Consider the following 15,435-nt stretch of genomic DNA (forward strand, 5'->3'; position numbering starts at 1 on the left):
TCCTGGTTCCCTGGCTGGCGTCATTACGGCATAGTTTGAGAAGGAAGAGCCCTAAAGCAGGAGCAGTTGGGCTGAATGACAAGACAGCAGCTGTAAATATTACTCTTCCTTAATGAGCGATGCTTGTCATGTTCCTGTTTGCTAACAACTTGAATAAATTTTAATATTTTACAAGTTAGGCCCAGGCTGACCCAAGTGTTGGTTTTCCATTTTAAAGTTACGCTGTATCCCCCTCCTCCTATACCATGTGGCCTAGTGGATAGAGCACTGGAGCAGGACTCCAGAGATGTGGGTTGTACTTTCAGCTCTGCCATTGGCTCATTGTGTGACCGTGGGCAAACCACTTCCCCTCTGTGCTTCCATTTTCCCATCTTTAAAATGGGGATGATGCTGACCTAATGCACAAAGAACATTGAGATCAAATGAAAAGTGCTATCTATGAGCTAGGTTATAAGGGGACCCTACAGAACTTTGATAAATTCCAAATATTAATCCCCCCCTCCTCCCGCCTCAAATCAAATTTCTATGTCATGTTTCAACTGTGTTCCTATTTTTTTCCCAAGATGACACATCTTCAGGAGATGGGGGGGATGGAGTGCATTGCCTCTAATTTATCACTTAACAGCTCCATACCCCAAAGTGTCAAAAGGAAATGCAGGCAGTTGAATGATTTTCAGGAACAAGACACTGACAGTCTTAAAACCAGCAGTGATGTGAGCTGAGGTGGCTGAGTGGGGTCACATCTCCAGAAAATGAATTAGAAAATTGTTAGACTACCTGGCCAGCACCTGTGTGTGTGAGCCTGAAGGGCTGTTCGGTGTTTATAATCAACACCAGGTGCCTGGAGCTGATTACTAAAATTAGAAGAAGGTACTAGGCATTTGAAGAAAGATGAAAACAATGGGTGGATTTATGGCTATAGCTCAGAGGAAGAACATCTCACAGGGGGTAAGAGCTCTTGCCTGCCCTGACTTCTGCGGACCCCAATAAGTTGGAGGCTTGTATCTGATAGGGGCTACTGCCAGTTTCAGGCATTCAAAGATCATGAGTCAGGCCCCCAAACATTCTTAGATTGGCTTAAAATTTTTGAAATTTAACCCCTACCCCCACCCCCCTACACAAACCTTTTGGCTTCTTTTTATATGCTTTCTGTTTTTTGAACCTCAAGGGCTCAACTTTTCAAGCTTTTTTGACAGTCATTTAAAAAAAAAACAACAAAGAACAGACTTCGTAATGTTTTCACCTGACTCCAGGAGCTTGGAGCTCTAAGAAAGAGATCAAATGTGAGAATCAAGATAAAAATCATGTGAGTTGGAAATACTGCATGTTAATGGCACTGAAGTATCTTCGCTTAGAAGGGTGAGTTAGCAAGAAGCACATGATAAAACAAAGGTACAGGGGGATCTCCACATTTAATTTCTTACAGCAAAAATCAGCCAGATGTGATTTCTTACTCACCTTTCTAAGTCAGCGCATATTTATAAACTTGAAATCTCCCTGATGCCATAAAAGGAGCAGCGCTGTCCCTGCATAGAGCTAAAGTGTTGTTGTCTTATTTGTATTTCACTAGCTCCTAGGGGCACCAGGCAAGGATCAGGGACCCATTGTGATATATGCTGTACAGAGAGGCAGGAAAGAATCCCTGTCCCAAAGAGCTCTCCATCTAGGTTATCACAAGATGCAGCAGGAGGATGAGAGACAAGGGGCTGGGGGAGGAAGAGGAGGGATCATTAAGGCTGTGTCTACACTACACCACTTTTAGCGACATGGCTGTGTCGCCACAGCTATGCCGCTAAAAGTCGTGCAGTGTAGCCACTGTTTGTCGGCTCTCCTGCCAACAAAAAAACTTCTACCCCCAGCGAGCAGCGTTTGTGTTATTGTTCACACTGGCACTTGTCATGGCAAAACTAGTGTCTTTTTGGGAGGCGGGGGGGTAATACCTCTGAAAGACAAAAATTTAGTCATTTCAGTTGCCAGTGTAGACCTAGCCTTAATTGAGCCAGTTATCTTACACTAACTAGAGATCTCATTGTGAGCTGCTAGTGCCTCTGTCTTGCCAGTAAGACAAACTAGTTGGGAAAACTTCCATTCAGATGTCTATTGTCATCTAGTGGATTAAGAAGTAAAGAAAAATGTAGTCTGTCAGTATTCAACTGCACACCACTTCGTAGCATTGAATGAGTGTTTCCTTCAGCCTGGCTGGATGTACTTGATCTGTGTCTCCCCCACTTGGTTTGATTGAATTGGGTATTTATGGGATGAAAAGCACTTACATTTTAATGACTCTTTAAACTGACAATCAGTATTCCTTTTTACCTCACTCCTCTGTTGGACTCTGAAACTCTAATAAAACGAATTGCATGTCTTTTATTTTCGTCACTGTGAAACCCCCCTGGAAGACCTTCCTTGTCCTCTCCCCCTCAAGCCCCCAGGTAAACACTCTGAGCTGCGCACTGTAGCTAGGATTGCATAGCAACTGTTGCTTCAGGTACCGTTTGACAGCTGTGGTGCCCCTTTTTAAACCTTTATCTTTTTTCCTAGTTAAAAGCCAGCATGAGTAGGCCGTTTTAATCCTTTCTGGCAGACGGATGAGCTAATGAAATGTTCTTTTCTCTTTGACTTAAATCTGTTCCTCTTGGCAACACTGTTTCAGGCTTTCACTCTAACTAGCCAAACATATTTCTTTTTAAAGAAAGCAAGTTTTTCACCCTGGGAAAAGCCCTTGATTGTGACCAGAGTGGAGTGATTTAAATCTGAATACACCTAATTTACAACTTTTGCTGTTGTAACTTTAGATTAAAATTTAGTTACACATGCTGCTTCTTAAGAAGAACGCTACTGGAAGAACATCTTATTTGTATTTTACAAAACTGCTATAGGCAGAGAACAAAACATTGAAAATTAAAGCTCAGATCCTGCACACACTTAAGCAGGTATGTAACTTCACTCACCCAAGTAGTTCCATTGAATTCATTAGTTCTGCTCATGTGCTTAAAGTTAAGCATGTGCATAAGTGTTTGCAGCATCAGAGGCTACTGTATTTTTTATTATTCTTTTCTTTAGAGGCATCACTTGAAAACAAAACTGCTTCAGTATTTAATGATATGTTTAGGTTTTTCAATGCATTAACAAAGGAATTGGAACTCTTTACACACAGGCCAACAGTTTCAAAAATAGGACCCTACAATCAGGATTCTAGGAAAATTTAGGCACCTCAGAGTGGGATTTTCAAAAGCATCTAAGAACTTGTCTATGCTTAAAATGCTGCAGCACTTCAGTGTAGATATTACATACAGCAGTGGGAGGACTTCTCCTGTCAGCATAGGTAACCCACCTCTCCGAGAGGTGGTAGCTACGTCGACGGGAGAATTCTCCCATCAACCCAGTGCTGTTTACGCTGGGGGCAGGTTAGGTCGGTTTAATTGTCGTTCAGGGGTGTGGATTTTCATACCGAGTGACATAGTTATACAGACCTAAGTGACTTCATACTGATGGAGTATAGCCTGGCTGAAACATTTTCAGCTTTCTTGATTTGTAGCTATAGAACGTGTCGGAAAATAGCATTGGTTGCAAATCTGGCACAGGCTGTTTACCTATAAATGTTGTATTTTGAGCTTGTGGTTCTACTGTGAAACTAAAGGAACAAGCACAAAACATCTACTTTGACAATTAAGGCTGGGGAGGGGGGAAATAGCATTAACAATTTACAATATAAATTGTGATTTTTTTAAAATGACTTTGCACCCTAATTGTGACTTAACAGATCTGATGTAACAACTCTTCCTGTTTTCAAATTCAAGTAATTTTAAAGTGCGGAGTGGAAGTAAACTGCACCATGTGCTCAATGAATTGAGAAGCAACATTGATAGGTCAGGCTGGAATTAGGGTAAGAGAAAACATGTCCATATATAACTTGATACGATCGCTGGAAAGTTGTATTGGAAAGTAGCTCAAGTAACTTAATATTACAGAATATTGTTTGCCATAGGACTTCTTCAACTTCCTGCAATATTATCTATCTGCAATGTGACAATTTGAAGGGCTGCTTTGTATAGAATTTTGCTTCAACTCCTCCAGCTAAAATCCATATTGTAGGTCATGGATTTCTTCTGGTTGCTAATTTTTATTTAACATCCAACTTAGAAACTACCAGTGCTAAGGAGCAAAAGTTAAAAGTAGTTCTGAGAGCATTCAAAACAGCTGAAATTTGAACACCACAACTGAACTTAGCTGTCATTGTTTAAATTTAAAGCATGTAATAAATCATCTTGATTAAAGCCAAACAGGACAGAACGTTGTTTTCTTGATACTTTCCAGGTTGTACAGTCATGGATTGTTTTCCAAACTGCAAAAAGCTTTTTGAAGACATCTGTGACTGAGTGGGAAGAAGGAGTGATTTAGAATTTATGGAACTGATTGTTTGTTTAGCTAGTCCTTAGTTACAGAAGAACACAGAGTTTCTCACAGAGATCCGCCAGTGCGCTCTTCTGAAATTTCTGTGCCAAGGGCTAGGATAGCTTTAGGTGAGTCATAAAGTCCAGAGGGGGAACTTTAAAAACTGTTTCAAAATGACCTCTAAAAGTGAGAGACTAATGCATGAACTCTGTGCCCTAATATCAGAGGAGTAGCCATGTTAGTCTGGATCTGTAAAAAGTGACAGAGTCCTGCAGCACCTTATGCATCTGACGAAGTGGGTATTCACACACGAAAGCTTATGCTCCAATACTTCTGTTAGTCTGTAAGGTGCCGCAGGACTCTTTGTTGCTCTGTGCCCTAATTCACTCTTGAATCTTAGTTTCTTTTTGGTTCATTGACTGTGTCACTATTTCTCTCCTGCTTCACTGTTGGAATTTTAAGGCTGAATTTTGTTTTTAATAAATAACATGCTTTTCGGCACAATGGCTGCTGCTCTATAGACATTCCTAAGGTGTTCATAAAATAGTGTAGAACACATCCTTTGGCTATAAAATATTGCTCTGTGGCAATACCTGAAGAAACTCAAATAATATGGAGGATGTTGTCATTTTCTGAAAGTTAGACACGTTTTTTGAAACATAATGTGTAGAATTAAAATTTGTAGTGTCACCTTTTTAATCCGCTGATGAGTGTCAAAGATGAACAAAAGAAAACATCACCTTGAACAGCAAGATCTTACTGATTTTTTTTTACTTTCATATTTTAGACTTAACAATAACAATCAAATTTGTACAGTAGATAGCTCTGATCTTTAAAGGCTCTTCCTGTTAGTTTGAAAAATGGATTGATGAAGGGAAGATTCTAAGGGTGTGTAATAGCACTGATCACTGCAGAAGCAAAAAGGAATGATAACCTGTGTCACTCGTGTAACCATACATCAAAGTAGTTAGTTTGAATTTGCAGCAAACAAATAATTTAAAGCGAGAAACTCTTTTTAGTGAATCTGTTTTATTGCTGCCTTTGAACTATGTTGAAAATTTTGCAGTGCAGAAGGCATTAATTACTACATTCTTAACTTCACACCAAACTAACCCTCTCATTATTCCATTATCTCTCGATTGGTCACATACTGGGAATCAAACGTGTGTGACACGGCTTCCATTCAGGAAAGGTGAATGGAGACCTGTACGCACTGCTTTTCTAGTGGCAATGCTCTTTATACCTTCTTTTGAGAAGTAGATGACTCATTCAGGGGAAAGCCACAGTCCAGTACAGTGGTAAATGTAACCTAAAGAAGTTGAGTGCAGCACAGCCATCCTGGCTCTGTGAAAATGTATACTGTCTCCTAATCCCATAGGAATTATTTATGTTAATTACTTGGTTACTGTATACTTTTCCTAACCTTTCAATGACCTGATCTTAATGAGGCCCTGCTAGACAGGAAGAAAAAGAAATTCTGCAAAAGCAGGGCAAAGTTGGAGCTGCCTGAGGGCTTTGTGTCTTCCCTCTTGTAGCATGTGCATTTTAGCTTTCAAATAACATATCTGAATGAGTTTTCTTTCTGAATATCAATCTTTAGCTGCTGAGTTTCCCCAAATCATGTTGTTTCTCCACACTTGACTGCAGGCCTTTCACCAAGCCCCTTTCAAATGGTCAGAATAAATGGTCGTTAAATGATTTACAGAGGGGTGGTATAAATTAGGGGCTACTGGAAATAAAGGACTGGGATTTGGGGCTACTACACTGTAGTCCTGGCTCCGAAGCCTCACTTCACGTGAAAGTCACTATGGTCCAATCTTGATGGGTCAATGGGTAGATATGCTGGAGGGTAGGGATAGGATACAGAGGGACCTAGACAAATTAGAGGATTGGGTGAAAAGAAATCTGAGGTTCAACAAGGACAAGTGCACTTAGGACGGAAGAATCCCATGCACTGCTACAGACTAGGGACTGAATGGCTAGGCAGCAGTTCTGCAGAAAAGGACCTAGGGGTTACAGTGGCTGAGAAGCTGGATATGAGTCAACAGTGTGCCCTTGTTGCCCAGAAGGCTAACGGTATTTTAGGCTGTAGGGTGACCAGACAGCAAATGTGAAAAATCGGGACAGGGGATGAGGTGTAATAGGAGCCTATATAAGAAAAAGACCCCAAAATTGGGACTGTCCCTATAAAACTGGGACATCTGGTATATTGCCAGCAGATGGAGGGACATGATCATTCCCTTCTATTTGATATTGGTGAGGCCTCATCTGGAGTACTGTGTCCAGTCCATACTACAAGAAGGATGTGGAAAAATTGGAAAGAGTCCAGCGGAGGGCAACACAAATTATTAGGGGGCTATAGCACATGACTTATGAGGAGAGGCGGAGGGAACTGGGATTGTTTAGTCTGCAGAAGAGAAGAATGAGGGGAGATTCCAAAGGGGATGGATCTAGACTGTTCTCAGTGGTAGCAGATGACAGAACAAGGAGTAATGGTCTCAAGTTGCAGTGGGGGAGGTTTAGGTTGGATATTAGGAAAAACTTTTTCACTAGGAGGGTGGCAAAGCACTGGAATGGGGTACCTAGGGAGGTGGTGGAATCTCCTTCCTTAGAGGTTTTTAAGGTTAGGCTTCACAAAGCCCTGGCTGGGATGATTTAGTTGGGGATTGGTCCTGCTTTGAGCAGGGGGTTGGACTAGATGACCTCCTGAGGTCCCTTCCAACCCTGATATTCTATGAACAAGGGGAGATATGGCTTTCAATCAGGTTAGCTTCATAAAGTTAGTTTAACGTTACAGAAAAGCCCTTTAGGGATGCCTACACTAGGGAAAAGGCCTTTTTAAAAAAAAAAAAATGGCTAGCTCACACACCTCTTCCTACAGTAGAACAGGCCTTAATGCTGATTAAAACACAAGCTGGCATATTTGTAGGTGTTGAAAGAGTTTTGAATCTGAGTACAGCTATTGGGCATTCCATATTTTATGGGTACTTGAGTGATTACCTATTGCATTGCAGTTTGGCACATTAAATTAGTGTATGTCATTAGATCTTTACCAGGTAACTCAGAGCTCACTTTTGAGGGTGGGGAGAGAACTGTTGTAAAATGTGTGCATTTGTCTTTAAGACAATCCTGGACAAAGAGGGGAACTTCCAAGTGCCAGACATCTTTAAAAATAAGCAACTTATCCAGGTGCCTAGGGTGGATTTAGGAGACTAATTTTAGTTGTTAGAAATTTTGGCCCCTGAATCTCGTCTGTTCTGAAGTGAAAGCAGGTCTCACTACAATAGAAAGACCCATTTCTGGATAAGCTTTTATCACATTTCCTAAGGGTGGTAGCAAAGGGGTGGCAGGCAGCACTTGTGTAGACTCAAGAGGAAAGGTAGTCTTGTCAAGAGAGGAAAGGCCAGTGGTTAGGGCGCTAGCCTAGCATTTGCGAGACATTCGTTAAGTTCCTGCTCTACCAGATTTTGTATGTGACCTTGAGTAAGTCTTTTAAGGCACGTTTATGCTGCTATGGCAATGCAGCTGTGCCACAGGAGTGGGCCAGTGGTCGACAACCTCAGGGCTGCCCAGAGGATTCAGGAGGCCTGAGGCAAAGCGGGGGAGCTGTGGCGCTTGCACTCACCCAGTGGCGGTCCAGGTCTTCGGCGGCATTTCAGTGGCGGGGGGCCCTTCAGTCGCTCCGCGTCTTCGGCAGCACTGAAGGGCCCCCCGCCACCGAAATGCTGCTGACGACCCGGACCGCCACCAGGCCAGGGCTTGTGGGGCCATTGTGGGGTCTGGGGCCTGGGGCAAATTTGCCCAGTTTGCGCCCCCCCACCCCGGGCGGCCCTGGGCAACCTGCGACCCACGCCACTTCCTGCAGTTCCCATTGGCTGGGAACGGCAAACCGCGGCCACTGGGAGCTGTGCCTGCAGACATTCAGTGTAAACAAACTGTCTTGCGGCCCACCAGCGGATTACCCTCACAGGCCGTAGGTTGCCCTCCACTGGTATAGACCCTATGTCAACGGAAGGGTCGTTCCTATTAATGCAGTTCATCTACCTCTCTGAGAGGCATTACTGCACCTGCACCAGGGATTAGGTCACCCTAACAGTGGCACTCAGAGCACAGTTTCTCTTCACAGTCCTGAGCGATGTAGCTATGTCCATCTAATTGTTAAGTGTAGGCCAGGTCTTAGTTTCTCTGTGCCTCCATTCCTCATCTGTAAAATGGGGATAGTAGCACTTTCCTGTCACAACAGGGGTGTCTGAAAGGAAGAAGACTGCGAGTGCTGAAATACTATGGCAATGGACGCTATTGGTTAAAACAACAGCACTTGGGTAGCAATGATAGAAACCTAAAGAAAAATACTAAACATGAATGGCTATAGAGGCTTGATATGCAGCTAGATTCCACAGAACTGGGTTGAACAGAGCTATAAGCAATGCTTGGAATGGCAGAACAAAGGTCAGAAACTCTTCAGTATTTCTTAATCTGCCTCATTTCTCCCTTTGCCCAGAGCACTTCTCCAATTTTATTGTAGGCCTCATACTGCTGCAGGCCATATAGTTATTGAAGTATGTTTCCATTCAACCAAGAAGGTAATATTTACCCACCAGATAGAATGTTTAGAGGAACAATTTGGCTCTGCGTTGGGAGTGCTGCATATTGAATGTAGCATGTATAGAGCTATTTGCATGTGTGTTTTACACCATATGAGTTTGAAAACCTACTGCAGGGGTCGACAACCTTTCAGAAGTGGTGTGCCGAGGCTTCATTTATTCACTCTGATCTAAGGTTTTGCGTGCCAGTAATACGTTTTAATGTTTTTAGAAGGTCTCTTTCTATAAGTCTGTAATATATAACTAAACTATTGTCTGTAAAGTAAATAAGGTTATAAAATGTTTAAGAAGCTTCATTTAAAATTAAATTAAAATGCAGAGCCTCCCGGACCAGTGACCAGGACCCGGGCAGTGTGAGTGCCACTGAAAATCAGCTTGCGTGCCGCAGGTTGCCTACCCCTGACATACTGTATTTACAATTTTTTTTCCCCCATGGATAGGTATGTAAACAAATACAAGAATACTAGCAGCAGAGGAACTCTCCATTGGAAGGAAAAGCCTAAGAACATGGTATAAGCTTCAACTTGCCAGCTTGTTTCTGGGATCCAGACCTTTCATGTCTAGCTTCAGATAGAAAGACCTTTTTTTTTTTTTTTTCCCCTCCCCACGGGGGAGTTGTGAAGGATGAAAAGTAGGCCTTTCCGAAGGCAACCTGAATGCAGTATAAAATAACTGAAAAATGTTTATACTTTGATTAAACCAGTTTGAGTGTTGAAAAATATTTCTAGTGCACGATGTTGAAGGGAAGTCACTTTAATCACAGCTGACTAGTTCCATATTGAAAGAGAATGCATGCATCCATGTGAGTAATTTAGGGCTTCTATATATATGTTGGGAAAACTTTCACCAGGATAACAAAATCTGTTTAAAATTGATCTAATTTATATTGGCGCAAACCTCTGATTTTAAATCTTTTCAATTGATTCAGGTTTCCAAGCGTGAACCAGACCTAAATCTAGCAGTGACTAACCTTTTGTGATAAATTATTTTAGGACATTTCTCTACTGCAGAGTTAATTGGGCTCATTGGTATCTGGGTTAGTATAGCCTAGGTGCGAGCCGCCACTCAATACCGCAAAGCAATACCTGAGTTTTGTGTCCTCGTTGTTGCCCAAGCTTTAGACTATACCCCCAGATGAGCCATCAGCCCTGGCTGAAATGTGAGAGAGGGGGGATTTGTATTTGAAGGGTAGGGGAATTAACGATAAAACGTGAGTGAGAGCCAGAGGTAACTCTGAAGTGAAAACATACCTTAAAAGTTGGTGTGTAAAAGGGAAATGACAATGTTTTTTAAAACTTCTTTAGCCCTTGTGAAAGCCTGAAAAGGAGTGATTTTTCTTTTTAAAACAAGTAAATTAAATTGGCATTAGTAATTGAGGTCTTGTTGGCCGTGAGACTTTGGTGATGCAAGTATTTGCTCTAATCACTAGGCAACACAACTTCAAAAGTACCACTGAAGCAATTTATACTTTTTAAGGTGTATTTCTCCCCCGCCACACGCAACCCAACATATTGTGTGTGCATATTTAAAAACAAAACCAAAAAAACCACAAGGGCATGTGCATAGTAGTGTTGATAGTCTTGGTAGCACAGTAAGATTTTTCTGTTTTGGGCACTTGTATAACATTACTGAATATTTGTCATTTTAAATCTCCACTTGCCCAATCCAGTGAAATTGGTGGTGTTAATCTCTTCATTGCTCCCATTTTAGTTCTACTAGGGTCTATTGAATCATTACCGTGACGGGGGCGCCTTGCAAGGCATATGACAGAGGTTGAGGAAGGGTATTATGGTCTTGTCTTTTAAGCTTGTAATTTGACCTAACTAGCAGTTGGAGTATTGAGCTGCTCTCATTTAGGTGGCCAGCATTGCAGAAGGGACTAAGAATACTTTGGTACCTACTTGGTTAAAGACCAAGTCTATGCTGCTGGAAAAGAAAACAAGAGGGATATATTTGCACTAGAAAGAGCTGAAATTCTGGCTAAAATGATATACAGGCACTCATCTTCAACACCTCATTCATGAAAATAATGGGTTAAGTGCATGTGTTAGTTGATTTCTTGAAGCCAGTTTTTACTTGACAGTAACGTGATTTTCCTGATATGTCTGTCTATATACTATAGCATGCTCAGAAATTGAGGTGTTTTCCTGTCCCTTTCCATGAGAAATCTGGGAGAATCTAAGGTTTTTAAACAAAGATATTGAATAAATTGATGTCAGTGTTGGCTAAAACCCCAACATTACCAGAAAGGCATTTGTCAATAGATAAGTGAAGCGTGTATTTTTAATAGGTTACAGTTTTTCTGTGGACTCCATTATATACCCAATCATTAGGAGTATATATTTTAAATTAGACTATTATTTAAAGCAGTTACATTTTGAGTTAGCACTATAGCTGCTGCCCTGTTCTCTCTATTTAAATAGCAAATGCTTAGGTTCAGAACAGTTTTTCCCCCAAAAAGATAACTTGCTATAGAAATGGCTTGTTTTTTCCAGTATATATTTCTATTATCTGAAAAGTTAAATGTCACAGTTCATAGTTTCGCAGATTGTTTTGCTTAGATACATGCTTATCTTGGATTTTTTGTTCACTTCTGAAAACATGTGCAGTATAAAACTCTTAAAATAGGAGCAGATTCTCTTTTCATATTGAAATACAGTTTTCCTGCAGAATGCAATTGTATCTCCCAGGATGTGCTGCCAAGCTTTCCGCTATGTATAAAAATGCTAATGAATTCCAACATCTGCTTCTATAAGATCCTGAACAAATGTTTAATAGATAAATTATTGTTAAGCAGATGCAGTCAATCTAATTCAAGATGGCTGCAAAGATGGGGTTACTTAGTTTTAAGGCAGAAAGCAAATTCTAAATCAGAGAAAAGTAGATGGATGGTAAAATTCAAGGAACAAGTTATTTAGACCACTCTTATTTTATTTTATTTTTTAAAAAGGTCCCTGGTGTCTTGAGACTTCCCTGGAAGTGTATTAGCGTTCTTAATTTATCTGCACTTGTGCATCAGGGAGCTGCCATTGTGTATCCAAAGGAAGAACCAAGTTGTGGGTCTTGCTGATATTTGGTCTCCGAACCAAATTTTAAATCTCTTGTCTAACCATATTCTAAGACTTTCCTGATCATGGGTTTGATGTGCACTCCTTTAGCTACTGATAGCTATTTGAATACTAGAATAAAAATGTAGGGATTTATCAGAGGGAAGATAGGAGAACAAATAGAGAGGTCTTGTTCTTTCCCATTTCTCACTGCACTTTGTATCTTCTTATTTTGCATTATATTTTATAGGCTCTTCTTTTTACAAACCTCTTTATGTTTATGGTGACTGATTTTTTAGGTCGGGTTTTTGTATTTAAACATTTACAACCATCTGAGCCTGAGCTGCACTGCAAAGACTCTGCACTGGGTGAGCTGAATATGGGATAACAGCAGCAAGGATATACAAGGGCCAGTAGTGTTCAGTATTGTTCTAAAAAAACATGCTTAAAATCTGCTTGGGTTTATTTGAATGGATTTGGGGGAAGAGGAATTTACTCAGGCTTTTTCTCCCTCCCTTTCAATCCCTCCCTTTCAAATTTCTTGCTGATTTTTAAAGCACTTTTATTATTTATCTGCCACAGTCATCTCTACTGAAGTAGCACCCAAAGGACCCACCCAGGGATTTGGGTCCCATTATGCTAGGCATTTTACTGAGATGCACTAATTAAAAATAAATTGGACAGATTTTTATTTTGTAAATTTATCTTAATACCACGTAGCAGAATCTTATAAATGTTCTGTGCTATGGAAACAAGCTCCTTTTGAGATCCTTGCAGGGAAAATATTACTCAATTGTAAATCAACGTCCCTTTTTGTTTGTCTGACTCTGTTCCTAAACCTTAGAGTGTGATATAAGTTCTCATGGGGAGGTGGGCTTATCCTTTGGGAGGTTCGTTTAGGATTCCAATAGCCTTTGGCTGGGTCAAGCTTCACTAAATCTTTAAGGAAAGACAACATTGGTGATACAACTTCATAATAGTGCGAGCATGTACCCATCTCTGTAAAGTTTGCTATTGTCCTAAGTTGTGTGGGCCTCCTCGACTTGCATGTATCTAGTGTTGGTATTTGGCATATTAGAGTCGCTCTTAAAGACAAGGAAGCTTAGATTGAAAGATACCTTATATTCACAGGGCAAGACTTGATCAGACCTCACTTTCCTTCCTTTTGCCCTTGCCCCAGTAAGTACTTCTGGAGCTCATAGTTCACCAGAGCTGCACACCTTTGTCTTGCACAGATAGATCAAATACAGTGTTTGCACAGACCCTGGCACGTCTGCATATACACCCCCTGATGAGTTTTGGGTTTAAGTCCACAAAACTCTGGCTAGACCCGCTAGAAGAGCAGGTTCCCCATGCTGCATGATGAATCTGTGAATTCTACATGCTTACTAATGTACAACTAACACCAGGATCCTTTGAATCTAGGTGACCTTGGGCTGAGTGTTTTTTTGTGTGTGTGTGTGTCAATTTTGAAATCCATCTTTAATTTTTTATTTATTTATTTATTTTAAGGCAAATTTGAAGAAAAGGAGGATCACGTTCCAAAGCTGGAGCAGTTAAATAACTTGGCTTACATGTGCAACGTGAATGTGGTGCTAAACAAAAAAGACCTGCTCAAGATGGAACTACTACTCTTGGAAAACTTCAACTGGAATCTCTGCCTGCCGACTCCAGCACACTATATTGACTACTACCTCTTCGCCTCTGTTGGCGAGAAGGACCTTCACAATGGCTGGCCCATCACGTCCCTGACCAAAGTCAAAGCTTTCATGGAGAAATATGCTTACTACTTCCTTGATTTCTCAGTGCAAGGTAATATCTCAGTCCAACTGTGAGAGGTGGGGTATGTAGAGATTTACTCTCGGGTAGTCTTCCAGTGAGCTAATGGCAAAAATCCATAGCAGACAAATGCTTTTAAAACTGGCACAATGTAGGTGCAATACAAATACCTGCGAAAAGCAATATCTTTCCTCTGTATTGCTATGGACTGCAAATGGTGCAAATTATCAAAGGCACTTCTGGGGGAAGAACCCTTCACCTAGAAGAGTCCTTATGGCCCTCTTTGCAAGCATCTGAAAGCAGGTTGGAATTACCCAGCCCTAGAACTTTTCTGCAATGCCCCTGAGTAAGAGTCACTAGAAATGGGGGCTGTGGATTTTTACTTCCTTTCTGAGGATGAGATGTTTTGGAGAGCTGCTAAAAAGCCAAAGGGGCTCACCATATCAGCTGCGGCAAGATTTGAACTAAAGTGTATTTTTGATTCCTGAAAAATTAGGTTAAGGTTTAAGTGGCCCAACCTAGTTCCAGTTGAGACCCTTCCTAAAACTTGATTAGGAGTCTGAGGATTCATTCAACTTGCATGAAATGGAACAGATCAGAATGGCTTGCAGGGGATAGAAGCTCACAGCAGGGTCATAGTTTGAAATATTCCATACTGATTTGTGGAGGCTTTTGCTGGGCACAAAATGCCACTCTTAGGCCTCTGTATCAAATATAAGGTTCCACCTCTGTGGGCATTTGGCCTATAAGTTTAACTTGATCCACCTTGCTGCATGTGCACAGAGTAAATGGAACGCCGAGTGAATGGTGATCGATCAGAGCGTAATACTATTTTTCCACCTTGCTGCATGTGCACAGAGTAAATGGAACGCCGAGTGAATGGTGATCGATCAGAGCGTAATACTATTTTTAAAATTTCTTTAGATTATGCTTTCCTCAACTTTCGACCATCTCTGATTGCTGCTGCTTGTGTGTGCGCCTCACGCATCTGTATGCAGATTTCTCCCTCTTGGACTACACAGCTCCAGCTGCTAACGTGTTATTCCTGGGAGCATCTTGCCCAATGTATCGAAATGATGCTAATGTAAGACTGCTGGACCAAAGTAACCTATTCCTCAAACTCTTAATAGACTTTCTATTACTCTCCAAAAACGCAGAGCTGAAAAGACTCCAAATGGCATTTAGTTTAGCAGTAATCAAGATCACATGAGATTAGTACATCTCAGCCCATATCAGCAAAGTTGGGGATTGGCAATTTTTCTAAATAGTGGTGCAGTGGTAGCATATGAATCCATTGCATCAACCAGAATGGTAATTTATTCATGCAATTGGGTGGTTAGGCTGCACAAAACTTGACTTCCACTATAGCTTCTGTGTGCGATGTTATAACACTTTTAGTTTATGAAGTATTGCTGTAAAGTGATAGCAATATTCCCCTTACAGCAAAGACATTCCAGAACTATTCATTCTCTCTCTCACCCCTTACCCCTACCCCCAGTAGAGGAGGTTGCTTGTCCTGTTGTGATAGGCTGGGCCGCTGTCATGATCTATGTGGATGCAGGCAAGTCCTGCTAGCAGAGACTGGAAAGGATTCCCTTATTGGTTCTATG

The 15,435-nt window shown here is 41.2% G+C and overlaps 1 protein-coding gene across 9 annotated transcripts in view; it reads left to right on the plus strand.

Moving 5' to 3' along the window:
• The window catches only part of CCNJL (cyclin J like), a 55,803-nt gene that overhangs the window by 35,681 nt on the left and 4,687 nt on the right, over positions 1–15,435 (plus strand). For all 9 annotated transcript variants that reach the window (XM_045028882.1, XM_045028887.1, XM_045028881.1 and 6 more), the window contains 2 exons: positions 13,559–13,858; positions 14,750–14,909. In XM_045028882.1, the coding sequence (XP_044884817.1) occupies positions 13,559–13,858; positions 14,750–14,909 (460 nt within the window). The remainder of the gene's footprint in view (positions 1–13,558; positions 13,859–14,749; positions 14,910–15,435) is intronic.

Source organism: Mauremys mutica, chromosome 8 (genome assembly GCF_020497125.1).
Source record: "Mauremys mutica isolate MM-2020 ecotype Southern chromosome 8, ASM2049712v1, whole genome shotgun sequence".
Lineage (NCBI taxonomy): Eukaryota > Metazoa > Chordata > Testudines > Geoemydidae > Mauremys > Mauremys mutica.